The sequence below is a fragment of the Rhinoderma darwinii genome, chromosome 1, assembly GCF_050947455.1.
Source record: "Rhinoderma darwinii isolate aRhiDar2 chromosome 1, aRhiDar2.hap1, whole genome shotgun sequence".
Taxonomy (NCBI): domain Eukaryota; kingdom Metazoa; phylum Chordata; class Amphibia; order Anura; family Rhinodermatidae; genus Rhinoderma; species Rhinoderma darwinii.
The window spans coordinates 559,577,867-559,605,024 of record NC_134687.1 but is presented as its reverse complement, the minus strand read 5'-3'; the positions used below and the strand labels follow the sequence as shown (position 1 = coordinate 559,605,024).

At 49.2% G+C, this 27,158-nt stretch overlaps 1 protein-coding gene across 1 annotated transcript in view; it reads right to left on the bottom strand.

The window, feature by feature from the left end:
- The window catches only part of LOC142685494 (proteinase-activated receptor 1-like), a 134,976-nt gene extending 108,399 nt beyond the window's left edge, over nucleotides 1-26,577 (bottom strand). The window contains exons 1-2 of the mRNA XM_075847524.1: nucleotides 26,382-26,577; nucleotides 523-562 (exon numbers count right to left, since the gene is read on the bottom strand). Coding sequence (XP_075703639.1) covers nucleotides 523-562; nucleotides 26,382-26,577 — 236 coding nt within the window. The remainder of the gene's footprint in view (nucleotides 1-522; nucleotides 563-26,381) is intronic.
- Nucleotides 26,578-27,158: the final 581 nt, after the last annotated feature.

Here is a 27,158-nt window from a genome sequence, read left to right as displayed (position 1 = left end):
TGGTCACACGTCACTATTTTCTACATAGAAAACATTGGCATCCTGTCATTGCATTAATATTTTTGTAAAAATTTTTTTTACCGGTTAGTCTCAGGATATGGAACGTTTTTATGTTTAAATAATTTCTGTATTATAAATATTTTTTAAAATATAAATATGTACAGTTATTAGAAAGAAATCAAAGTAAAATTACATTTAAAAAAATCTATATATTGCAACTTTCAATAAATTCACACACGTTTAGGTGCAATTTTTGAGAATTTGGCACTCATCTGATTCAAACTGCATCAGGGATATTATCCATTTATAAATGTGTCCAAAATCAAACTTAGTTTGTAATTTAATTTTATTTACTCACTTTCCTCATCTTCTGGTTCCTTGTCTGCATTTGGACTGTAAAGTTATAGATATATAGTTATAGTCTTTATCATGTGTTTTCATATTGTAAATCTGTACCTAATGGCAAAAAAGTTTCCCACAGATGTAGCAGGTCTAGATATGAATTGGATGCCAAAAACTTACTTTGGGTCTTGGTTAAAAAAGTTAGCGTCTTCAGCAGAACCTGTGATAAGACAAATAAATGTGAAACTGAATTAGACAATTGGAAGGCATATATGAAATAATGGAATTGAGGTTAAAATGAGTAACAAATGAAATTGTATTCTTATAAAGATTTACTTGTCCATCAAGAGCTCAATTTCCCTGAAGACATAGTGATACCTGGGTGTGTGGTGGATAGGCCATGCCCTATTCTATGGTGGCATACTAGAAATACAGGGTTTAATTCTCTTTATAACATAATGTATAGTGACCACTTCCATGGCTTCAATATACAGTGGTCAGAATATATTTAAAGAGGCTCTGTCACCACTATATAAGGAGATCGGCGCTGTAATATAGGTGACAGCAATGCTTTTTATTTAGAAAAACGATCTATTTTAAACCACTTTATGAGCGATTTTTAGCTTTATGCTAATGAGTTTCTTAATGCCCAAGTGGGCGTGTTTTTACATTAGACCAAGTGGGCGTTGTACAGAGGAGTGTATGACGCTGACCAATCAGCGTCATGGACTCGTCTCCATTCATTTACACTGCACTTTCGATATAGTTATATCGTTATGTGCAGCCACATACACAAACACTAACATTACTGTAGTGTCCTGATAATGAATATACATCACTACCAGCCTGGACGTGATGTTATTCAGAATCCTGACACTTCTAAATCTTTTCTGTGAGATTCCAGCAAGGCAAACGTAATCTCGTTTGAAATGACAGGTTATATCGTAATCTCGCGAGATTACGTTTGCCTTGCTGTAAATCTCACAGAGACGCTACAGACGTGTCAGGATTCTGAATAAACATCACGTCCAGGCTGGTAGTGATGTATATTCATTAACAGGACACTACAGTAATGTTATAGTGTGTGTATGTAGCTGCACATAACAATATAACTATATCGCTAGTGCAGTGTAAATGAATGGAGAGAAGTATATGACGCTGATTGGTCAGCGTCATACACTCCGCTGTACAACGCCCACTTGGTCTAAAGTAAAACACTCCAACTTGGGCATTAAGAAACTCATTAGCATAAAGCTAAAAATCGCTAATAAAGTGGTTTAAAATAGATTGTTTTTCTAAATAAAAAGCATGACTGGCCTAAGTAGAGTCATGTGCTATTTAAAACATTTTAATCCTATTCACCCCTTTTTCGGCCCACCACCCAATAACGACACGTGACAACCGAGGTTGGATATGAAATGGCCACAGCAGCCGTTTATTTATTTACATTATTTTAAATGCAATTTAATCCGAAGCATTCGGATAACTCCTTTTGGAATTCGACCGGAGAATTCCTCCTCTAATTCACATGACCCAACATGGGTCAGAATCAGAATTAACAATCAACATTTTTAATACTTTAACAGAGCAGGGGAAGTCCTTGAAGCCATTTTAAAACTGGATTTTCTTTAAGTTAGCCATCTGCAAGCCACCACCAACTCTTTACCTCCAGCCGTAAACCAGCTCGGAGGCACCGCTCACCTCTGCAGATGGCTCCAACCACCAGAAGACCACTTCAAAGGGATAACACCCTATGAAGTCTTCAAATGATATACCTTTTTGGGGGACGCATACCCCCGATGCGACCCCCCCACCATTTTGTACTGACCAACCTCAAGGACTCCCCCCGCCACAGCGAAACAGGCCTTGACTACCTTAAGCCTGTGAGTTCCTCCATACCACAACCACCCTCTCAATTCCTTCTGCTAAGGCCAAGCTCCACAGATCAATTCCAACCTCGGTCAAATGCACCCCATCACTACGCCAATAATTTCCAACCCCGGACTCCAGATCCCTGTGTCGAACACAAATGCCCCCGTTCTTGGCAACGAATCGTGACACCGCCCGATTCACCTTAATGCGGGCCTTATTGACCCTCTCCACCGACCTTGCCAGGCGCTAAGACTTCCTCGGAACTATGTCCGACCAAACAATCACCAAGGACGGATGAGACGCCCACAGACACAACAAATCGTGCTTTATATCCCGCACTAGCTCATGAAAGGGGCGTACCCCTAGATCGTTCCCCCCAACATGCAACACCAAAACCTCCGGGACTCTATCTAGACGAGCATATGTTTGAAACTCGGCCAATACCCGTCTCCATAACATACCTCGAAATCCCAACCAATGTAACACCGCATCCCGACGCGGAATGCGAAGCTGCCGGCCATCCGGGCGCACGTCCGCCCGCAGTGCCCCCAGTGCACAAAAGAATGTCCTAACAGCCAGACTAAACATGGGCGATGATCTGAAATGAAAGGACAAGAAACTCACAGAAAAACCATAAGAAACAACGTACAACTCATAACAAATGAGGGCGAACGTAAGTCCTAAACCTATTGGACTCCCAGCGGCCAATGCAACGCACACCCTCGTCATCCAACCCCCAACGCCCAGCTTCTGTAGCCGCGCCAATTCTGAACGAGTGAGACGAGTAACACCCGTCTCCCACACCAACCACAGCCAAGCATTTTCTGAATATTGCATCAAATTTATACTTAGACAGAAACGCGCCATTCTCATGGCGGAGAAATGGCGCCTCCGGCACCTCGCCAAGTGGCCTGAACGCAACCATGCAAGCGACCGGACACATTGTCGACCCTGGGAGAGCAAACAACACTATCCGCTTACCACGGCCCAACTGATCAGTCTTGGACCGCCGCACCAACAACTCGAGTCTATCCCCGTAAAGACCCACATCCGCCTGTCGCAACCCCCCAGCCTTAGCCTTACTAGGGGAGACCAACTCCCCAATTCGGAGTGCTCCAGAAAACGTGAGGGAAAAAGCCAACCGAAACAAATCTACCTCATAAGGTGAATTACAAACAGCCCCCAGCGATGCGCCCAGTGGACCAAGGAGGGCAAAAGACACGGGTCGCCTCTGATCTGCTTCGGCCCTTTCAAACCTTGCCTTACTAGAAAATGCTTGGATACATCCTGGAAACCCCGTAATTTGAAACCGAACGCCAAACCAGCAACGAAACGATTCACCTTAGCCAGCGAAAACCCCGCCTCCCACGCATCACCCAACCAGTACAACAATGCTACCAACCTGTCTTGCTCCGTGCAGAAGTTGCCCAATACTCTTACCCAATCCTCCCATTGCTGCCAACAAGCCGAATAAGCGTTCCAAGTCGCCCTAGCCAGCGACAGTTCAATCAACCCTTCCACGGGTCCGAAACCAGCTCCCAGAGATGCTCCGGGCAAGCCAAGCCGGACGCATCCGGTGCCAATTGACGAAAACGATCCCACTGCGAGCGAGAAAGAGAATTTTCAATACAGTTGGACACCCCTGGAACATGCACCGCCACTACACACGCGTTTAGCGACAAGCACAATAACACTAGGTGACGCAACAACTGAACCACAGGTGGAGACGATGCTGATAAGTTTGTTAATTGCTAACACCACCCCCATGTTATCACCGTGGAAACGAACCTTTTTATCCCGGAGCCTGTCCCCCCAAATGGTCGCTGCAACCACGATGGGAAACAGCTCGAGCAGGGCCAGATTTCGCGTAAGCCCACTGACCACCCAGCTGTCCGGCCAGTTCCCCGCACACCATTGACCCCCCGCATATGCGCCAAAACTACCGGACCCCGCCGCGTCAGTAAACAACTCCACATCGCTCATTTCTTGCACCGGGGACATCCACAACGATTTACCATTATACTGCCCGAGGAACTCATCCCATACCTGCAGATCTGCCTTGTGTTCCAAACCAAGCCTCACAAAATGATGGGAAGCCCTGATACCCGCCGTCGCTGCCGCCAATCGCCTACTAAAAATTCTACCCATTGGCATAATCCGACAGGCAAAATTCAACTTCCCCAGCAGCGACTGGAGTTCGCGCAAAGTGATCTTCTTCAGTCGGCAGGCCCGCCTCACTTCATGCCGCAAGGGTAGTAATTTATCCTCAGGCAGCCTGCACTCCATAGCGACCGAATCAATTGCGATCCCTAAAAAACAGATGGTGGAGACTGGGCCCTCAGTTTTACCCGGCGCCAACGGAATTCCAAAATCCGACGCAACCTTCTGCAAGCAATACAATAGGTTACCACAAACAGGGGAACCGCTAGGGCCGACACACAAAAAGTCATCCAGATAATGTATCAATGAGTCCACCCCAGCTACACCCTTCGTCACCCATTCCACGAAGCTACTAAAAGCCTCAAAGTATGCGCACGAAAGAGAACACCCCATTGGAAGACACCTATCGCCAACAACACCCCGGGTCCCGCCCCTCGTACCGACGCCACCGCTTTATCAAATGACGTGTAAACCACCGAGCATAAATTGTGATCTATCCCATCATTTACCGACGCTCCCCTGGGAAAGGACAAATGGTGAATCAAACGGAATTTATGGGGCTCCCGCTTCGGCACAATTCCCAAGGGGGATACAACTAAATTTACAATAGGCGGCTCGACAAAAGGACCGGCCATGTGCCCCAGCGAAACTTCTTTCAACAGCTTTTCTAAAACAACCGCCGAGTGCAAATAAGCCGACTTAAGATTACGCCGTGTAATCGGGACCTCATACGGAGGAGGGGGAATAACAAAACCAAACGAAAACCCCTCGAAAATTAACTTGGCTGCAACCCTATCCGGATATTCAGTTAGATACGGTGCCATTTTTTCCACCCTCACCGGTGACCGCCCCTTGGCCAACGGAGGAGGACTGAGGACCTGACCGCTTCCCTTTCCGCATACATTTTGCAGCCCCATGAGAGGAGCCGTTACACTCCGAACAGACATGTTTAAATTTGCATGAGGCCCCGAACTTACACTGGCCATCATTGAACTGCCAGCAGAACCCAAGTTTTGAACCGGAACCCTGTCCGGACTGACCCGACTGACCTCCTTGGCCAACGCTCCCGGGAAAGGACTGCTTAATCGGGGCCGTAACCCTTAACCACAGTGAAATATCTTTTTGATCCCACCGAATCGCCGGCCGTACCGCTTTCCGCTGGCGAAATTGCTCATCATACCGCCACCACGCCTGCCCCCCGTACGCCCTATAAGCCTCCCCGATGGCATCGAAATAACAGAACAACGCCGAGCAATTTTCCGGCGCCTTTTCTCCGATCACGCTCGCCAAAATAGCAAAAGTTTTCGACCAGTTAACGAACGTCTGCGGAATAAGCCTATACCGCCAGCGTTCTTCTTTTTTGCTCTCATTCCGCTTGCCTTTATCCAAGTTGAACTTTGCAAGCGGCAGAAGAGAAAATATTTCCACGTATTCATCCTTCCAAATCCGGTCCCTCACCACCTGCTTCAGGTGAGCCCCTAACGGACCCTCAAAACAGACATAAACCTCGCTCCAAGCACGATCATCCAGCCTAATTCTATCCCCATCCTTCTGCGCCTCAGTTTGAACCGACACTGCTACTGCTTCTCTTGACACCCCCGAAACATTACTATCCACGGACCGCGGCAATACATCACGATGACCTTCCCATACCACCGCCGGGGACACCGCAGGAACTACAGGGGCCGCTGCCCTATCTAAGCGGTATGTTCACACGAGGTCATTACGTCCGTAATTGACGGACGTATTTCGGCCGCAAGTCCCGGACCGAACACACTGCAGGGAGCCGGGCTCCTAGCATCATAGTTATGTACGATGCTAGGAGTCCCTGCCTCGCTGCCGGACAACTGTCCCGTACTGTAATCATGTTTACAGTACGGGACAGTTGTCCCGCAGCGAGGCAGGGACTCCTAGCGTCGTACATAACTATGATGCTAGGAGCCCGGCTCCCTGCACTGTGTTCGGTCCCGGACTTGCGGCCGAAATACGTCCGTTAATTACGGAAGTAATGACCTCGTGTGAACATACCCTAACTAGCGCAAACAACCCACCAAATCCGATAAGCCATCGCGCCTGACAACGCCACTATCGACAGCCGCAACCTCCACGCTCGCTGCCCCACCCTCAAAACCCGACATGAAAATTGCTGGATACGGTAACGTAGGAGTTACACACTCACCGGGCTGCCCAGGCGCCGTATTCCCGCCAGCCGGAAAATCCTGACCGCACTGCGTCTCATCCAGCTCTCCATCTTCTAGATCCTCTCTTGCTGCCGACTGGTGCTCACACCGACATCTCCGACATGGGGACCCCGATATGCTGACCGAGGGGCCGGCCACCTGCCGCCCGACCGTAGGGATCCAAACCTCCAACCGGACTTGTTGCCTCGACGTCGTCGTCGTTGATCTTGTCATCCTCCCCGATGATCTCGAGGAAGCCTGCCCCCTGGCCGGCACATCACCATGCGGAGCGGCCGTGGACTGCACCCAGCATACTGCGGCTGAAGGCTGAAGGCTGCAACTGTTTCCTCTAGCCAGCCCGGATCATGGAACACCGCTGCAGCCTGTAGCTGCTCGAGCAATGTGGCCGGGGAAGACATACTGCTACTGCAGTGGGAGGTAAGTGAACGGCAAGCTCTCTCAGCTAAATTTCTACCTGTTGTTCCTCAATGCCGAAAACAGCTGGAGGAACAGATAACTGCCCCCTGTCCCCTCCCCTATACGTCTCCTCCTTTCCCACCAACTATCTCCTCTCCTATTGGCTCCCTCTCCCTCCTATGGCAGTCATGGAGGCTTCCCCTTAAGCCCTCCGCGCTGCCGTCCAGCCTCGTCTTTACTGTCACCTACATTACAGCGCCGATCTCCTTATATAGGAGATAGGGCACTTATAATGTGGTGACAGAGCCTCTTTAATGTTTCGGTGTCAAAGGCCTATCAAAAAGTTTAATTTCCTTTCACTGCTCGTTCTCTTAGTGAGACACAACTGGACTGTATGGTCAGATACCTCCTTTGTTGGTTCAGGCAACTTTAGCATTTATATAAGGGCTTATTCAGACGAACGTATAATACGTCCGTGCAACGCGCGTGATTTTCACGCACCTCGCGCGGACCTATGTTAGTCAATGGGGCCGTTCAGACAGTCCGTGATCCGCTGCGTAAAACTCACGACATGTCCTATATTTGTGCGTTTTTCGCACATCACGCAAAACGCACACGCTCGTGTGAATCCGGCCTAACACCATGTGCCGCTATATGGTGTTCATTCAGATGCCACATGTTGGAGAGGATTGATTCTAAATACCTCCATAATATGACATGCAATTGAACATGCCACAAATTTTTTCCTGTCCTAATTCCAATGAAAAAAGCCTCTATATGCCTCTGTATGAAAGTGGTGGCATACAGAGTTACTGCAGGGCCCCAATGCACCTTTTTGGGTGCCGTTTATGACCCCTGTGGAATCTGTGATATTGGGACTCTGTTTGGCCCATGGCCCTTTATGGCTTGATATGACATAGTATCTATTCATCATTTTTGGTGGGATTTCCTGGGTGTAAGGCTATATTCACACGACAGTGAAAAAAAAGTCTGTTAAAATACGATGATGTGTCAGCTTTTATTGGCCGTTTTGCATCAGTGTGTCTCTAAATTTTTATCCATTTTCCTGCCCATCTGACTGTTCCTAATGACTGACTGTCATCCGTTTGCCATCCGTATTTCATGAGATATTTTTGTCCCAACCCCTAAAAACACCACAGTGCCCATATAGATAGTTCTGTAATGCCCCTGTAGATAGTGCCACAGTACCCACTGCAGATAGTACCCACATAGATAGTGCCAGTGCCCACATAGTTTTACAGTGCCCATATGCCACAGCGCCCACTGTAGATAGTGCCACAGTGCCCACATAGTTCCACAGCGCCCACATATAAAGTGGCACATACAATGCCCATCTAAATAGCGCCCCAGTGTCAACTGTATATAGTGCCACACTGCTCATGTAGATAATCCACACTCCCCTGTAAAAAGTGCCTCACCCCCCCCCCCTGTAGGTAGCGCCACCCCTCCTCTCTAGACAGCGCCATTAGGATTCGCGCTAGGACAGGAAGTTCTGGCCAGAGTGTTACCCACACTTTGGCCGGGGATTTTGCATCTAGAGAAGCCCCTAACATCACTTCATGAATGTAGCGCTGTGCCCGGGGAGTCATCTTGTGAGGGTCAGGATCAGTTTTATCCATTGACTTTCTATGGGGGCCGTCGGGCCATGAAAACGGCCAAAAATAGAACATGCTCTAAAACGGCCGTGTGAATATACACATAGAACTCAATTGTTCTGAAAACGGCAGTGTAAAGGCTCTTAAAAAAGTGTCTGTCACACGGCTGTTTTTCACAGTCGTATGAATACAGCCTAAGTGCATTTGATATACTGATACATTCCCAAAAACAAAATATGGGGGGTATTTATTTTGAATGTGTTATTAATTTTACTTATTTACTACACTTTTTTTCACCATCGCATTATTTGTTACATTAGGGTCGGTACCCTCCGGTAACTAGGGTATTTAATATTTCTATCTTTACCCCTTTGCCCCATTCATTCATGTATTCATTAGTGAATTTCTCATTATTCAATATTTATTTGTTATTATCTACATATATTTTTCTGCATATTTGGTCGTGGGTGATAGGATGTGCCCGTGTCATGGGGCAAGCCTTGGATTTGTAGTGTTTCTTTGGTGTTGTGGTGTTTAAAAGGATTTGTGTTAAATCTAAATAAAAAGTAATTTTTGATCATATTATTGCTGATTATTTATTTATGCAGGAATAGATCATTATAGTGTTTCTCCCCATACGCATAAGATTTGTATTACGGCTCAGTGGAAACATTTATGAAAGATTTTCTCTGTTGTGAGTATGCAGTAGTATAAATATGAGAAAGTACTCTACTATGATAAGTTTTCTTCACGATCTTATGAATATTAATTGTAGATCGTGTTCTAATTGTATTCAGCTTAGGTAATGTAGCTTTGCACTTTGATCCTGTGGGACGTATACACTTCTGATTGCACAAATACTCTGTAATGTGAAATGTAACTATTCATGCCTTAGGAAGGATTCCGAGAGGAATTTCTCAATGCTTAATCTTTATTTATACATCTATAGCATACATTACAGAAACTTTGTGCATCTCAAGTGTTGTGGAGGAATCTACTTGCTGTATTATATATATATATAAATACATATATATATATATATATATATATATATATATATATATATATATATATATATATTCCCACCGCAATCGTAATGACCAGTAAAAAAAAAATTATTTATCCGGAAAAAAAACAAGCCCTCATACTGCTAGGTTGATTAACCCCTTCAGGACGCCGCAATAGATAAATTGTGGAAAATCCGCATCATATTACAGTAGAAGCAGTGTTTGTGAGATTTCGACCCCAAACAGTGGAAAAAAGCCGCCGAAATAAACGCAAATAAATTGATCTGCGGTGTGGTTTCTTCAGCCGCACCATGTCAATTAATGCTGCGGAATCGCAGCTCTTCTGTTGCGGGTTGCCCAATAAATTCAATGGGGTGCTTAAACCCGCAACAAAGTATGTGTGTTGCGATATGTGCGGCGGAATCACAACGATTCTGCTGCAAAAATCGCAAGTAAGAAAGTAAAAAAAAATTATACCCAGAGTTCCCTGCCTCCTCTCGAGTACGGCCTCCTGGGATGACGTTTCACCCCATATTACCGCTGCAGCCAATCACAGGCTGCAACGGTCATATGACCTGTAACGTCATTCCAGGAGGCCGGACTACACGCAGTGCAGAGGGAGGGGGTAGGTATGAACGTTTGTTTTTGTTTTTTTTCAGCGCTGCTTTACGCTGCCGAAATTCTGGCGGAAAACACATGTGGTGCGATTTTTCGGACAGCATTCCCTGCGGTGTTCAGGGCAGATACGCTGCGCAACTGTGTGTGTTCGTACCCTTAAAAGGCTATTTTTTCAGGGACCACTTCAGTTCTGAAGTGGCTTTGTGGGTTTTATATATTAGGAAGTTCCCATAAATCACCCCATTTTAAAAAGTGCCCCCTTGAACACATTCAAAATAGCACTCAAAGTTTCTTAACCCTTTAGGCGTTTCACAGGAATTAAAGCGATGTAGAGGGGAAATTAAAAAAAAATTTGCCGAAATTCATTTGTAATAAAAAAAAATCTGCAACACAGAAGGTTTTACCAGAGATACGCAACTCAATATTTCTTGTCCAGATTCTGCAGTTTTTAGAAATATCCCATATGTGGCTTATGGACTGAAACATAGGCCTCAGAAGCAAAGGAGCACCTAGAGAATTTTGGGGCCTCCTTTTTTAGAATATATTTTAGGTACCATGTCAGGTTTGAAGAAGTCTTGTGTTACCAAAACAGTGGAAACTCCTCAAAAGTGACATTGTTTTGGAAACTACACACCTCAAGGAATTTATCTAGGGGTATAGTTAGCATGTTGATCCCACAGGTCTTTTGCTATATTTTTTGGAGTTAGTCTGCGGAAATGAAAATCTACTTTTTTTCTGAAAAAACATAGAAATGTTTAATTTTTACAAGGAAGAAAGAATAAAAAGCACCCCAAAACTTGTAAAGCTATATCTCCCGATTACGGGAATACCCCATATGTGCTAATAAACTGCTGTTTGGACCCACGGCAGGGCTCGGAAGGGAAGGGCGCAGATTTTGGAGCGCAGATTTTGCTGGAATGGTTTTCGGTTCCATGTCGCGTTTGCAAGACCATGGAGGGAGCAGAAAAGAGGAAACACCCCAAAATTTACCCCATTTCAGAAACGACACCCTTCAATTTTTCTAGTGGTATAGTTAGCACTTTGGCCCCCAAGGTTTTTGCGGAATTTAGTGGAATTAGGCCGTGAAAATGAATATCAACATTTTTTCCACTAAAATGTTGCATTTTTTCATTTTCACAAGGGATAAAAGAGAAAAAGACACCCAACATTTAAAAAGCAATTTCTCCCGAGTACAGCAATACCCCATATGTGCTCATAAATGTTTTTAATATTAGAAATTAATTAACCCTTTCAGGACTGATCCTTTTTACTTTTTCATTTTCGTTTTTCACTCCTCACATTCCAAGAGCCATAACTTTTATATTTTTCTGTCAATAGAGTTGTGTGAAGGCTTATGTTTTGCGGGAGGAGTTGTACTTTCTAGTGACACCACTTAAAGGGAATGTGTTGCCAGAAAAACATGCTTTTTTTTTTTTAATTAAACATTTAGTGTGTAGGTGATTAAACATTGTTCAAATTTTTTTTATTTTTTTCACGAGTCAGGAAATATTATAAATTAGATTCTAATTTATAATATTTCCCATTGCTGGTCACTAGATGGAGCTATTCCCAAAATTGCAGCATTGCAAAATTGGGTAAAAAGCCCTCGCTCTAGTGAGCTCTCAGCATCCCCCCCTCCTTTATCCTGACTAGTGCCAGGATAAACGAAGGGTTTGAACGGTCTAACCTCCTACACTGTGTGTCGCCATTTTTTGAGCTAACACACAGTGTAGAAGGTTAACATACAATAGTAAACGTACACAAACACGAACATACATTGAAATCTCTTACCTGCTCCTGCCGCCGCGGCTCCCTCCGGCCCGTCCGCTCCGTCTGCTGCCGCTGGTCCAAGTGCACAAGTCCGGAAGCCGCGACCGGAAGTAGTAATCTTACTGTCCGGCCGCGACTTCCGGTCCACAGGAAAATGGCGCCGGACGGCGCCAATTTCAAATTGGACTGTGTGGGAGCGGCGCATGCGCCGTTCCCACACAGACGGCGTACACAGAAGTGGATGGGACTGGAGCCGTTCGCAGTCCCTATGGGACTGTGGCTGCCGTATTCCATGTCTGTATGTGTCGTTAATCGACACATACAGAAATGGAACAAAAAATGGCAGCCCCCATAGGGAAGAAAAAGTGTAAAAATAAGAAAAAGTAAAACACAAACACACAAATAAATATAAACGTTTTTAATAAAGCACTAACATCTTTAACATATGACAAATAAATTTGTGATGACACTGTTCCTTTAAAGTATAATTTAATGTACTGGGAAACTGAAAATAAAATTCTTTGCTGGCTGAAATTGGAAAAACCTGCGATTCCTCCATTGTTTTTTGGGTTTCGATTTTATGGCTTTCACCGTGGGGGTAAAAACGACAACTTAAATATTTTCTGAGACTTAATACGATTAAGGTGATACCAAATTTATACTATTTTTTTTTAGATTTTACTACTTTTACAAAGTAAAAACTATTTGTTAAAACAAAAAAAAACGTTTCGTTTCACCACATTCCGAGAGCCATAACTTTTGAGCAGTGTGAGGGATTATATTTTTCGGGATGAGCTGTCGTTTTTATTAGTACCAGTTTTTTGGTACATACAATTTTTTGATCAGTTTTTATTTTAAAAAAATGTAACCGCTAAGGTGACCAAAAAACAGCTATTTTGGCGTTTTAAATTCTTTATTTTTACGGCGCTCACCATGCGAGTTACATAATGGTATATTTTGTAATAGTTTGGACTTTTACGGATGTAGCAATACCAATATTGTTTAATATTTTTATTTTTTACATTGCTTTAGAGGAAAAATGGGAAAGGTTTTTTTTGGGACTTTAAATATATTATATATTTTTTTCACTAATAATAACTTTATTTACTTTTTTCTTTACACATTGTATTAGTCCCCCTAGGGGACTTGAACTAGCGATCATTAGATCGTGGTACAGTACACCTCAATACTAATTTATTGCAGTATAATGTGATTTTTACAGGCTCCTGTCACAGCGCGATCGCTGTTCTAGTCCGTTAGTCCCGGGTGTCAGCTGTAATACACAGCTGACACCCGCAGCGTATGTAGTGGGCTCAGCGCATGAGCCTCCTCCATATATAACCCCCCCCCCCCCGCACCACGACATGCTATTAAGTCATGGTGCGCGTGGGGGTTAATGCGCAGCGGATGGTGCAGAGTGTAAATTACAATTTTCCACTGATATGCCATTTTAGTGCACAATATGTTGTGCCCAGTTTGTGCCACTGAAGAAAAATACCTCATACAACATTGAGCGGGTTCTCCTGGGTATAAAATCTCATATACGTGAATGTAAACTGCTGTTTGGGCATCCTGTGGTATTCAGAACGGAGAGAGCGCCATTAGGCTTTCGGAGTGCAGATTTTGCTTGGTAGTTTTTCTGTTTGGGGTTTTACTGGTATTTCAGTTTATAACGTGGGGGCATATGTAGGCTGTGCGGAATACACCAGAGAATAATAAGGGGGTATAATAATGCGGTAAATAAATAATAATTCATAGATATGTGGCCGGTGTCGCACTGATAAATGGTGCCCAATCATATCCGCTTTTGGAACACTCTGCACAATTTGTGTTGCTATATTCTGAGAGCCATTACTTTTTAATTTTTTTCTCCAACGGGGCTGTGTGAGGGCTCATTTGTTGCGGGACAATCTGTCGTTTTCATTGGTTCAATTTTAGGGTATATGCGATTTCAAGAATTTTTATTGAAGTTTTACACAGAAAGGTAAACTGCACCTCCAGTAATACAAAAGCAGAGGGGAAAAAAGGACCTAGTTGGGGGCATTCCCCATAGATCAAACCATAAAATACAATTATAAATCAAAACTTGCCATATATCATTTAGACGGTAAGGAAGAAATAAAAAAGGGGGGGGGATAGGGAAAAGAGGGACGGGAAAATGAGGGTCAAGTGTCTTTCAGACAAAATAAACCTAAGAGATCGTCCCAAGGTATCCGAGCCAAGGCCGCCAAACCTGAAGAAAGAGTTCTTCTTTATGGGAGACCATACAATGGAACCGATCATTAACCATAATCCAATTCAATTTAGACTTAACTAGATGAATAGGAATCACTGGACTTTTCCAGGAGGTAGCTATAGTAATTTTGGCTGCCAGGAACAGAAAGGATACAAATTTATGAGAGGCTTTAGATAGGCCAGGTACGGTCCCATTAAGTAATGCCTGGGATGGGGACAATTTCAAGTTAATCTGGGTTATAGAAAATAACAGATTATAGATTTTTCCGCCAGAATCGGTGTACCTTCGGGCAACCCCACCATACATGCAGAGGCTCTCCCACACATCCACAGTTATAAAGCAAGAAGATGAGGCACTAGGGAACATCTTGGCCAGCCTAGAGGGAACTAAGTACCATTGTAAGAATACTTTGTCTAAGATCTATGGCAACGGCCCGTCGTTGTGACTTACCCCTCGACGGCCGTGGCCATGACAACCAACTTGCTTGCAGTGTCGTCCTCCTGTGAGACGCCAGCACTCACTTCCGGATATAGAGACTGTCTCCGAAGGGTGCGCGCGCCCGCGCGTGCACGGCCTTAAAGGGCCAGTGCATGCATAACTGCAGGAAGTCTGCAATCTTGCCCAGAATGCTCTGGGCTATAAAAGGGGCTCTGCCCCCTTGTTCCTTGCCATAGTGTTGTTTGTTACCCAAAGTTTATCGTGCTAATGGTCCCCTAGTGTCTTCCAGCTTCCTAGTGTTCCCTGTTCCTGTATCGTGTTCCCGTACTATCCTGGTCTAGTGCCGTGCTGAGCTGTTGCCGAGTTGTGATTTGTTCCACGCCTGTTCTGCCTACAGCACGCCTGATGTCTATCTGCCGCCTGGTCCCTGCCGTGCCTGCCTTGCTACCGTCTACATTGCCTCAGGTATCCTCTCTGAACTATAGATTCTGTACTTTACCTGTTTGGCCAGCTGCCATCCTGCTACGCGGTACGACCCAGTGGGTCCACACCCGCACCGTGACAGTACGCTCTGGCCATGGACTCCGCTGGTCAATTCAACGGCATGTCACCCTCCCAAGCCATGCAGGCGGACCTGCAGGATCTCCGAGCAAAACAGGACCAACTTCTTGTGGCAGTGGACTCCATGGCACAGCAGCTAGGGACGCTAGCTGCTTCTCTTCCTGCCTCTATGCAAGCTCTACAGATCTACAATCCTGCTACACCTCCTGGCAGTTCCGGCTCGGATCCTCGGTTTTCGCTTCCATTACCTTCTCGGTTCTATGAAGATGTCAGCACGTGTCGAGGGTTTCTGATCCAATGCTACATCCATTTTACCCTGCACGCCCGAGCATTTTCGTCGGATGGAACCAAGATCGCCTTCATCGTGTCTCTACTCTACAAGGCCCTGGCATGGGCAAACCCTATCTGGGAACGTCAGGGACCCAAGACCCAAGACTTCCAGGGGTTCGTGCGGTTATTCCAGACTGTTTTCAAGGAGCCAGGGCGAGTCTCGTCGGCAGCCACCGCTATCTTCAACCTTCGCCAAGAGGACACCTCCGTGGGCGAATACACCATCCAGTTCCGGACCATGGCAGGAGAACTATCCTGGAACAATGAGGCATTGGTGGCATGGCCTATCATCTGAGATCAAGGACAAACTGGCCGCTCGAGATCTGCCACCTGCCTTGGATGACTTGATTCTGTTTGCCACTCGGGTGGACATAAGGCTGATGGAGAGAGCTCATGAAGTTCGTCAGGAGAGACGGCTTCCTAGACTGGCGCCAAACTTCCAGCAACCCCTCTTGCCTTCTTCTAATGCTTTGCCCCGAGGTTCCGATGCAAGTGGACCGGCTAAAATTGTCCGTCCAGGAGAAACAGTGCCGGCGCACCTCTGGACTCTGTTTATATTGCGGCCTCGCTGTCCATGTCGTGCGTCTTTGTCCTCACAAGCCAAAAAACCCTAGTGCCTAGGTTTGGTTGGAGAGACAACCCTTGGCGTCACTGAATTTAATCAAGAACTCTCTCCCAAACTGTTCATTCCCGTAACCATCACTACTGGCGAGGGGTTCCATCTGGTCTCTGCCTACCTGAACTCTGGCTCTGCAGCCAACTTCATCTGCCAGGACCTTGTGGATCTTCTTCAGTTGCCTACTATTCTTCTGGAAAGGCAGTTGATCGTTGCCTCAGTAGATGGACTGCCATTGCCTGACCCAGTTGTGTCTGTGACCAAGCCATTAAGGCTCCAAGTAGGAGCTCTCCATGCTGAGTTCATCTCCATGTTTGTCCTGTCCAAGGCCGTCAACCCCGTGCTCTTGGGGTTGCCTTGGCTCTGTCTACACGCCGCAGTCCTGGATTGGAACTCTGGAGAGGTTCTCCAGTGGGGTCCGAAGTGTCTTGACCGCTGTCTGGGTCATATCCAGCCACTACAGTCTTCTCCGCTTCAGTCATTGGCAGGGTTGCCTTCTTGTTTTTCTATGTTCTCCGATGTCTTCAATAAAAAGGAAGCTAAGACATTTCCGCCACACCGAGCATATGACTGTCCGATCGACTTGATTCCTGAGTCATCTCCTTCTCGCAGTAGAGTGTACCCTCTCTACTTGCCAGAGACCCAGTCTATGTCGGCCTACATTAAATAGAATCTGGAGAGGGGCTTCATTCGTAAATCCTCAACCCCGGCCGGAGCTGGGTTCTTCTTTGTCAAGAAGAATAATGGATCGCTACGACCTTGCATTGACTACCGAGGCCTCAACCAGATCACGGTGAAGAACAGTTACCCACTGCCTTTGATTTCTAAACTGTTTGATCGCATTCCGGGGGAATTTTTTTTTCTAAACTGGACCTGCGGGGGGCCTACAATCTTATCCGAATTCGTCGAGGTGACGAGTGAAAGACTGCTTTTAATACTCGTGATGGGCACTATGAATACCTAGTTATGCCCTTCGGCCTGTGTAACGCCCCTGCGGTATTTCAAGAATTTGTCAATGACATTTTTCGTGATCTCCTCTATATCTGTGTTGTGGTGTACCTCGATGACATTTTGATTTTTTCCCCAGATCCAGTAACTCATCAAAGTCATGTCCGCCAGGTGTTGCTTCGTCTAAGGGAGAATCATCTCTACGCCAAGCTGGAGAAGTGTGTGTTTGAGAAAAAGTCTCTATCCTTCCTGGGCTACATCATCTCCGATCAGGGCCTCAAGATGGACCCTGAGAAGGTAAAAGCTGTCATGGAGTGGCCACGCCCCCAAGGATTAAGGGTCATACAACGCTTCTTGGGATTCGCCAACTTCTACCGGCTGTTCATCCATAACTTCTCATCTTTAACTGCTCCCATCCCTACCCTCACTAGTAAAGGTATGAATGCCAAAGTGTGGGCTCCAGAGGCAGAAGCCACATTTGAATCCTTAAAAAAAGCCTTCACGTCAGCCTCAATTCTGCATCACCCTGCTATATCCCTACAGTTGTCATTAGAGGCTGACGCTTCCTCTGTTGGTGCTGGTGCACTGTCGTTCCAGAGAGGTTCGAAAGGCAAGACTGTGGTATGTGGCTATTATTCCAAGCTGTTTTCTTCTGCAGAGCGCAACTGCTCGATTGGGGATCGGGAGATACTGGCCATCAAGCTGGTTCTGCAGGAGTGGAGACATCTACTGGAGGGCGCAGTCCATCCTATCCTGGTCTTCATGGATCACAAGAACTTGACCTACCTACAGATGGCCCAGCGGTTGAATCCTCGTCAAGCCAGGTGGTTGTTGTTCTTTGCTCGGTTCCGGTTCGAACTCCACTACCGACCTGCCGACAAGAATGTGAGGCCCGACGCCTTGTCTAGGTCATTTGAAACGGAGGACATTGTGGAGTCTCCACAGAATATTATTGACCCTTCCTGCATCTTCTCTGTGAACCCCTTGCAAGTTAGAGACATTCCTCCGGGAAGGACTTTTGTGCGTTTGGCTGACAGAGGAAGAATCCTTCACTGGGGTCACTGTTCCAAGCTGGCAGGTCACGCGGGTGCCCGTAAGACCCAAAATCGAATTGCCCGTCAGTTCTGGTGGCCCACGCTACCCAAAGACGTTATGGACTTTGTCTCCTCATGCATGGTATGCGCAGCAAATAAAGTTGCTCACTCCAGACCTGCTGGCCTGCTCCAACCACTGCCAGTGCCCAATGCCCCCTGGCAGCATGTCGCTATGGATTTTGTCACAGATCTTCTTCCTTCTGCAGGTTGCATTGTAATCTGGGTGGTGGTGGATCGATTTTCTAAGATGGCTCATTTCGTTCCCTTCACTGGTCTGCCGTCTGCTACGCGATTAGCTGACCTCTTCATTCAACACATCTTCCGTCTGCACGGCTTGCCCCTGCATATTGTCTCGGACCGAGGGGTCCAGTTCACCTCAACGTTTTGGAGAGCACTCTGCGGTCTACTCGGTGTAAAGTTGGACTTCTCCTCGGCCTATCATCCCCAGTCCAATGGGCAAGTCGAGAGGGTTAACCAGATTATGGAGAACTATCTGCGTCACATTGTTTAGAGACAGCATGATGACTGGGTGCAGCTGCTCCCGTGGGCAGAGTTCTCTTATAATAACCACACTAGTGAGTCTACCACTTCCAGTCCGTTCTTCATCGTCTACAGCCAACATTCTCGTATACCTCTTCCTGTGTCTACTATGTCCCAGGTGCCTGCAGCTGACGCTACCTTCAGGGACTTTCTGCAAGTATGGCAACAGACCCGATCTATCCAGCTGGCGGTGGACCGCATGAAGTGAAAGGCAGATACTAGAAGACGGGCCCCTCCTCAATTTCTTTCTGGTACAAAGGTCTGGTTGTCTTCAAGGAATATCTGGCTGAGGGTGTCGTCCTACAAATTTGCTCCTAGGTTCCGCGGACCCTTCGAAATCCTACCCTCAAGATTCCTAACTCCCTCCATGTCTCCTTGCTAAAACCCGTGATCCTGAACCGCTACTCCAGGACTCCTAGTTCTGCAGTGATCCCTGGCGGCTCATCTGGGACTTTTGAAGTAAGGGAGATTCTGGCCACCAAGAAGGAAGGAGAAAGGACGTTTTATTTAGTGGACTGGAGGGGGTTCGGTCCAGAAGAGAGGTCTTGGGAGCCAGAGGAGAACATCGATGCTCCTGTCCTCATGAGGAAGTTTCTCTCCCGCTCTGGTCCAAAGAAGAGGGGGCGTAAGAGGGGGGATACTGTAACATCTATGGCCACGGCCCGTCGTACTGACTTACCCCTTGACGGCCGTGGCCATGGACATTCAACTTGCTTGCAGTGTCGTCCTCCTGTGAGGCGCCGGCACTCACTTCCGCATATAGAGACTGTCTCCGAAGGGTGCGCGCGCCCACACGCGTGCACGGCCTTAAAGGGCCAGTGAATGCATAACTGCAGGAAGTCTGCAATCTTGCCCAGAATGCTCTGGGCTATAAAAGGGGCTCTGCCCTCTTGTTCCTTGCCAGAGCGTTGTTTGTTACCCAAAGTTTGTCGTGCTAATGGTCCCCTAGTGTCTTCCAGCTTCCTAGTGTTCCCTGTTCCTGTTCCTGTATCCTGTATCCTGTTCCCGTACTATCCTGGTCTAGTGCCGTGCTGAGCTGTTGCCAAGTTGTGCTGCGTTCCACGCCTGTTCTGCCTATGCCACGCCTGACGTCTACCTGCCGCCTGGTCCCTGCCGTGCCTGCCTTGCTACCGTCTACATTGCTTCAGGTATCCTCTCTGAACTATAGACTCTTACTTTACCTGTTTGGCCTGCTGCCATCCCGCTACGCGGTATGGCCCAGTGGGTCCACACCCACACCATGACACTTTATATCTACACTTAACATCTCCAGAATCCGCCCTTTTCTTACGGAGGAAACAGCCAAAACTCTCTGATTCACTCTCGTCTTGACTACTGTAACTCATTACTAGTCGGTCTTCCGCTCACCAAACTCTCCCCTCTCCAATCTATCCTCAATGCAGCAGCCAGGCTCATATTTATGGCCAACCGCTACACCAACGCCTCTAATCTGTGTGAGTCACTGCACTGGTTGCCCATCCCCTTCAGAATAAAATTCAAACTTATTACTCTCACCCACAAAACTCTCCACAGTGCTGCACCTCCTTACATCTCTTCCCTCATCTCTGTCTACCACCCTACTCGGGCTCTATGTTCTGCCAACAACCATAGATTAAAATCCTCCATAATCCGAACCTCCCACTCCCGTCTCCAAGATTTTTCTCGTGCTGCACCAGTCCTCTGGAATGTGCTACCCCAGAAAATCAGATTAATTCCCAATATCCACAGTTTTAAACGTGCCCTGAAAACACATCTATTTAGACAGGCGTATAACATTCCCTAATCTGACTCCTTTCCATGGCCCTCCTTTTAGATTAGTCATCAGAATAAGATTCCCTCACACTCCTTCTCTTCATGTCCGTCATACACGTATACCGGCTGGTGACCGGCTCATGCAGCTTTATGTGCACCACCCCATGTGTATAAAAATGGCTGGACTATTGTACTGAACAAACACTGTTACTCTTTGTGTCTCCCTTATTTCCTCATAGATTGTAAGCTCTTGCGAGCAGGGTCCTCACTCCTCAGGTTTGAATTGTAAATTAACTTTGTCACTATGTAATGTCTGATATTGTTTGTTTCATGTTCCCTCTAAATTGTAAAGTGCTGCGTAATATGTTGGCGCTATATTAATAAAGATTATTATTATTATTATTATTATATTTGGCTTCAACCAACGAAGCATTAACCCCTTAATGACCAGTCTATTTTGGACCTTAATGACCAAGCTATTTTTTACGTTTTTCAATCGTCGCATTCCAAGAGCTATAACCTTCTTATTTTTGCGTCGACATAGCTGTATAAGGTCTTGTTTTTTGCGGGACAAGTTGTATTTTTTAATAGCACCATTTTTAGGTACATATTATTTATTGATTAACTTTTATTAACTTTTTTTTGGGGGGGAATAGAAAAAAATCTGAAATTTCGCCACTCTTTTTTGCGTCCTAAATCTACGCCGTTTACCGTGTGGTATAAATAACACAATAACTTTATTCAGCGGGTTGTTACGATTGCAATTGTGGCGAAACCGGGTCAGTGCGGGTCGGTTTACGCCAAGAGAATGTGGGCGATAGATTCAGGCGACACAGATTAACAGGGGACAAGCCACAGCGGCTCGTTTATTAACAGGGACAGACACACACAGAACCAATGCATCGCTGCTTTTCCCCTCTGGGCTGGATGGGACAGGCTACCTCACTATGGGGTCTCTCCACTGTACCTTTCATCCTTTGGGGTGTCTCCAGATCCTCCTTAGTTAGATGGGACGCCAGCACTTGTCCTCTATTACTGTCCCTAGGTCAGGTACCATCTCTGAGGTAGACAGCCCCTGCCTGCAGCTCACACTGCTATCTCATCCTCTCCTGGGCAGCAACTAAGTCAGTTCTCCTCCAGCACCACGATATCCCTCACTCACCCCTCCCTCAGGAAACAGGCCCCCTCCTTTTTCTTATTTACATTAAACAAGTTCCCGCTCTCAGCCTGTGACTCACTCTCCTGCAGTGTAAGATTAACCCTAGAGGGGGAGGACAGTGAAGCAGCACTGAATACAATACAATATAAAACAACTGGTTATCAAACATAACGTAATGCAGTTTGAGGGGACATATACCCATCTAGCACCGGGCGCCATCTAAGCTATGGCACCCGGATGGCGGGAGTGCGACGGTTTGCGGCAGGCTTAACCTTTATCTGGGTACAATGCCTGTAACCGTCACCCGTTCCGCCACAAACCTCCCCCAGCTTAGATCCAGAATCAGTCCTGCTGACCCTTTGTCGGGTCAGTGATGAGATCTGGGCCCGGTGCTGTCAGTCTCCGCCCATCAGTGTCCTGCTGCCGAGAGAGTCCATCAGCATTCCCGTGGTCCCGGCCCTTTTTATGAGAGATGGTAAAGTTATAGGATTGTAAGGCCAGGCTCCACCGTAGTAAACGCCCATTGTCCCCGGCGGTTCGGTTCAACCAACTGAGAGGACTGTGGTCTGTGACTATGGTGAACTCCCTCCCGTAAACGTAGGGCTGGAGCTTCTTTAGAGCCCACACGACAGCCAGGCACTCCTTCTCAATGGTTGCGTATGCCCTCTCTTGGTCCAGCAACTTCCGGGAGTGGTACGCGACCGGGTGTTCGTGGCCCGCCTCATCCACTTGGCTCAGTACCGCTCCCAGCCCGACGTCTGAGGCATCGGTTTGGACTATGAACCGCCGGTGGAAGTCAGGGGCAGCCAGGACAGGGGAGGTGGAGAGGGCAGTCTTAAAGCTCCCGAAGGCCGCCTCACAGTCAGGGGACCGGGGCATCAGTCGACTGAACCTTTTGGACGTCAAGTCGGTCAAGGGCTTGGCCAGGGTACTATACTGCGGGATAAATTTTCGGTAGTACCCTGTGACTCCCAGAAAGGCCCTAACCTGCTTCTGGTTGGCCGGCCGGGGCCATTGGAGAATGGCCTCCACCTTGGCCGGCTCGGGGCAGATCTGTCCGCTGCCCACTCGGTGCCCCAGGTAGGCGACTTCTGCCATCCCCATCTGGCACTTGTCGGGGCGGATGGTGAGGCCGGCGTACCCGATGCGCTCCAGGATCTGCGCCACGTGCCCCAAGTGTTCCTCCCAAGTCTCGCTAAAGATAGCGATATCGTGCAGGTAGGCCTGGGCAAACTCCTGACACCCCACGAGGATCCGTTCGAGCACCCTCTGGAAGGTCGCGGGGGCGTTCTTCATCCCGAATGGCATGCACGTAAATTCAAACAGGCCGAACGGGGTGATGAACGCCGAGCGCTCTTGGGCTTCCTTGGTCAGAGGAATCTGCCAGTAGCCCTTGCTGAGATCCAGAGTGGACACGAAGCGTGCCTCTCCCAGCCTATCGAGCAGCTCATCAATCCGGGGCATCGGATAGGCATCCGTAACGGTTACCTCGTTCAGCCGCCGGTAGTCTACACAGAACCTCGTGGTTTTGTCCTGATTGGGGACCAACACAACGCCGGCGGCCCAAGGACTGTGAGATGGTACAATGACCCCCATCTCCAGCATTTCTTCTACTTCTTTCCTCATCTCGGTCAGCACTGAGGGAGCCACTCGGAAGGCGGGCTGCCTCAGGGGTCGGGCTCCTCCAGTGTCGACCTCGTGAGCGACTAGGGAGGTACGTCCGGGGGATGCGGTGAACAGGGCCTCCTGGGCTGCTAACACCTCCCCCATCTCCCTACTCTGCAAGCGCGATAGCTGGACTTCAAGCTGCACATCTGCCAGCCCTGTCTGGCGTCGGGCCTCTGCCAGTAGGTCAGGGATGCGGTCCACGTCAGGGTTGTCCATGGGCGGGCAGCATATTGCGACCGCTCCTACCTCCCTTACCACATAGGCCTTGAGCCGGTTTATGTGGTAGTTCCGTACCCGCTTTTCTGCCTTGTCGTGGGCTACTAGGTAGTTCGTCGTCCCCTGTCGCCCCACTACTGTGTACGGTCCAGCCCAATTGGCCTGCAACTTGTTGCCTCGTACTGGCGCGAGGACCAGTACCTTCTCCCCCACCCCCAGCTCTCGGGGTCGGGTGCTACGGTTGTACTCGTCCCGTTGACTGCTTCGAGCTACTTCCAATCGCTGATGGGCCAAATCCATCAGCCGTGCTAGGCGCTCCCGCATTTGGCTCACATAGTCTACTACCGGGATCTCCGGGCTTGCAAACTTCCCTTCCCAACCTTCCCGGACTAAGTCCAAGGGTCCCCGGACCCGCCTCGCGAACAGCAACTCGAATGGGGAGTGCCCGGTAGTCTCCTGCGGCACCTCTCGATAGGCAAAGAGAAGCTGCTGCAAGGAGCGGTCCCAGTCTCTCCCCTCTGAGTGGACGTATCGGAGTAGCAACTGCTTGAGGGTACCGTTGAACCCTTCACACAGTCCATTCGTTTGGGGGTGGTAGGCGGTGGTTCTTAGAGAACTCACCCCGTGCCGATTCCAGTTCTCCCTGGAATTGAGATCCCTGGTCTGTGAGTACCTCACGCGGGAACCCCACCCGGCTGAAGATGTCCATGAGTCCCTGGGCGACGTGCTCAGCATCTATGGAGGACAGAGCCACTGCGTCCGGGTATCTGGTAGCGAAGTCTACCAGGGTTAGGATGTAACGCTTTCCCCCTCGGTTGGGGGGATTAATGGGGCCAACCAGATCTATGGCCACCCGCTGGAAGGGCTCTCGGATGAGGGGCAGCTGCCTGAGCGGCACCTTGCGCGGGGCCCCCGCCACCCGTTGGCAGACAGAGCACGAAGCTCGGTACCGCCGCACGTCCTCAGTCAGCCCTGGCCAAAAGAAAGCCTTCGAGAGCCGGGCCCTGGTGGACCTGGTCCCAGTGTGACCCGCCGCGGGTATATCGTGGGCCAGGGCTAACAGTCGTGCACGGTAGGCTTGGGGATCAAGCAGCTGTTTGGAGGCGGTCCAGGGCGACTCGGGCTTGGTTGGGGCTTCGACCCGGTACAACAGCCCGTTGTCCCACTGGAACCCTGCCTGGGCCCCTCCACTGAGTGGTCGATCGGCCAGGCTACGGGCAGAGGACAGGGAAGGATCCGTATGCTGGGCCTCCCTAAAAGCGACCCTATCCACCTCCCCCAGGTCTGTCGGGGGGTTCGTCGGGTCGGTCAGTTGTGAGGCGTCAGGGCCTTGGGTTCTTACCACCGACGGTTCGGGGAGCGGGGCTTCCGGGAGAGGAGCCTCGGTGGTTACACTGGTCGGTGGTGGAGGCCGGTAAAGGTTCTCCCGGGCTTGGCTGCGGGTCACGGCCCCCGCGAACTGACTTGTGAGACCGTTCCCAAGGTCGTTCCCCAATAAGACATCGGCGGGGAGATCCGGCATGAGCCCGACTTCGACCTCCCCTTTTCCGGGGCCCCAGTCCAGGTAGACTCTGGCGCGGGGAATGGACCGCTGCTGTCCGTCCGCCAGGGCAATCCGGGCTAATCGCTGGGGAAGAACCTTAGCCTGGGGAACCAGGTCCGCTCTTACCAGGGTGAGGGATGCCCCCGAGTCACGGAGTCCTTGGACGGTGCGTCGTCCCAGCACCACGGGCTGTCGGTGGCCCTGCATGTTGGCAGGGACCTGGTTCATCACGAGGCTCGCAAGCTCTACGTGGTAGACCACCTCCTCCACCTCTGGTGCATCTAGGAGGTGGTCACACTCATCGGGGTCGCCCGCCTCCGGGCAAAAGGCGACCCGGGTTGGGGTTGGTCTGGGAAAGGGCACCGTTGATTGGGCCAGGGGGCAGTCTCGTCGGATGTGCCCCGGCTGGTGGCACCCATAACACTGGCGGGAGTCCGTAGGGCCGCGGACCCTTGGAGGGATCGGGGTGGCCGTAGGCTGCGGCTGGGGTCTCATCGAAGTTGGCCGGGGTGTTTCCGCTATTTTGGTAGGGGCTCGGAGCTCTCGGCGTTGTTCCTGGCGCGGAAGGCTTCTCCACTGGGGTCGGTGGGCCAAGAACTCGTCGGCCCGGGTGGTGGCATCTTCAGGGGTGCTGGGGTGGCGGTCCGCGACCCAGGCACGAACGGGGACCTCCATCCTGGAGAGGAGTTGCTCCAAAATGACGAGGTCCTCCAGGGCCTCCCGACTGAAGGCCTTCTTCCCCTCGGCCCACCTGGAGCAGCTTAAGCGGAGCTGGGCTGCCAGTTCCACATGGGTACCCTGGCCGGCGAGCGTCAAATTACGGAACCGCTCTCTGTAAGTCTCTGGGGTGATCGCATACCTCTTCAGCAGGGCGTCCCGGAGGCAACCGTAGTCCCGTCCGTCCTCTGGACCTAGGCTCCGGTAGACTTCAAGGGCCCTCCCTTGCAGGCTGGGCCCCACGTAGCAAGCCCATTCGGTGGTGGGGATGTCATGCACCTGTAGCTGTGTCTCCAGCATGGTTAGGTGCGCATCGATATCCGTGGACGAAGGATCCAACTTGGGGAGGTCGTTGTATCGTAGTTGGGGTCTTCGGGGCCCGGCAGGGATTGGGGTTGTTGGTTCTGGGGGTGCCACTGCACGGGCCACGGCCCCAACAATGATCAGGCGCTCGGCCTCTGAGCTTTGAGGCCCCAGAGCGGTCAGCATATCCCCCATCCGCAGGGCCTGGGCGTCCGAGATGGCGCTACGGCCGGTTCTCTGGCGACTGGCCGGTTCTTCGGGGCAGTAGTCAACGTCACCCTCGGCCATCTCTCCCATCTCGGCCGGGTTCGCCAGGTCCCAGGCGTGGAGTTTCTCAATCAGCCTATCCTTGATGTCGCGGGACGAGAAAGCAATACGCCGGAACCGGCACAGCTCTTGGAGTGTAATTCGGAGGTAGCTGCCATAGGTGACATCCTCTGCTCCGCCGGGAGGATCCATAGAGTCAGGCTCCATGACTGTGGATTTAGGTGCCTGTGGTCCCCCTGTACTGCAGCACGTGTGGCAGTCCGCCCTTGAGGTCTGGTCGCAAAGTGCCGGATGGTACCAGGATACCTATCCCCTGCCGCTTCCTCTGGAACGGGCTGAATCTATTTCACCGCTGCCACCAAATGTGGCGAAACCGGGTCAGTGGGGGTCGGTTTATGCCAAGAGAATGTGGGCGATAGATTCAGGCGACACAGATTAACAGGGGACAAGCCACAGCGGCGCGTTTATTAACAGGGACAGACACACACAGAACCAATGCATCGCTGCTTCTCCCCTCTGGGCTGGATGGGACAGGCTACCTCACAATGGGGTCTCTCCACTGTACCTTTCATCCTTTGGGGTGTCTCCAGATCCTCCTTAGTTAGATGGGACTCCAGCACTTGTCCTCTATTACTGTCCCTAGGTCAGGTACCATCTCTGAGGTAGACAGCCCCTGCCTGCAGCTCACACTGCTATCTCATCCTCTCCTGGGCAGCAACTAACTCAGTTCTCCTCCAGCACCACGATATCCCTCACTCACCCCTCCCTCAGGAAACAGGCCCCCTCCT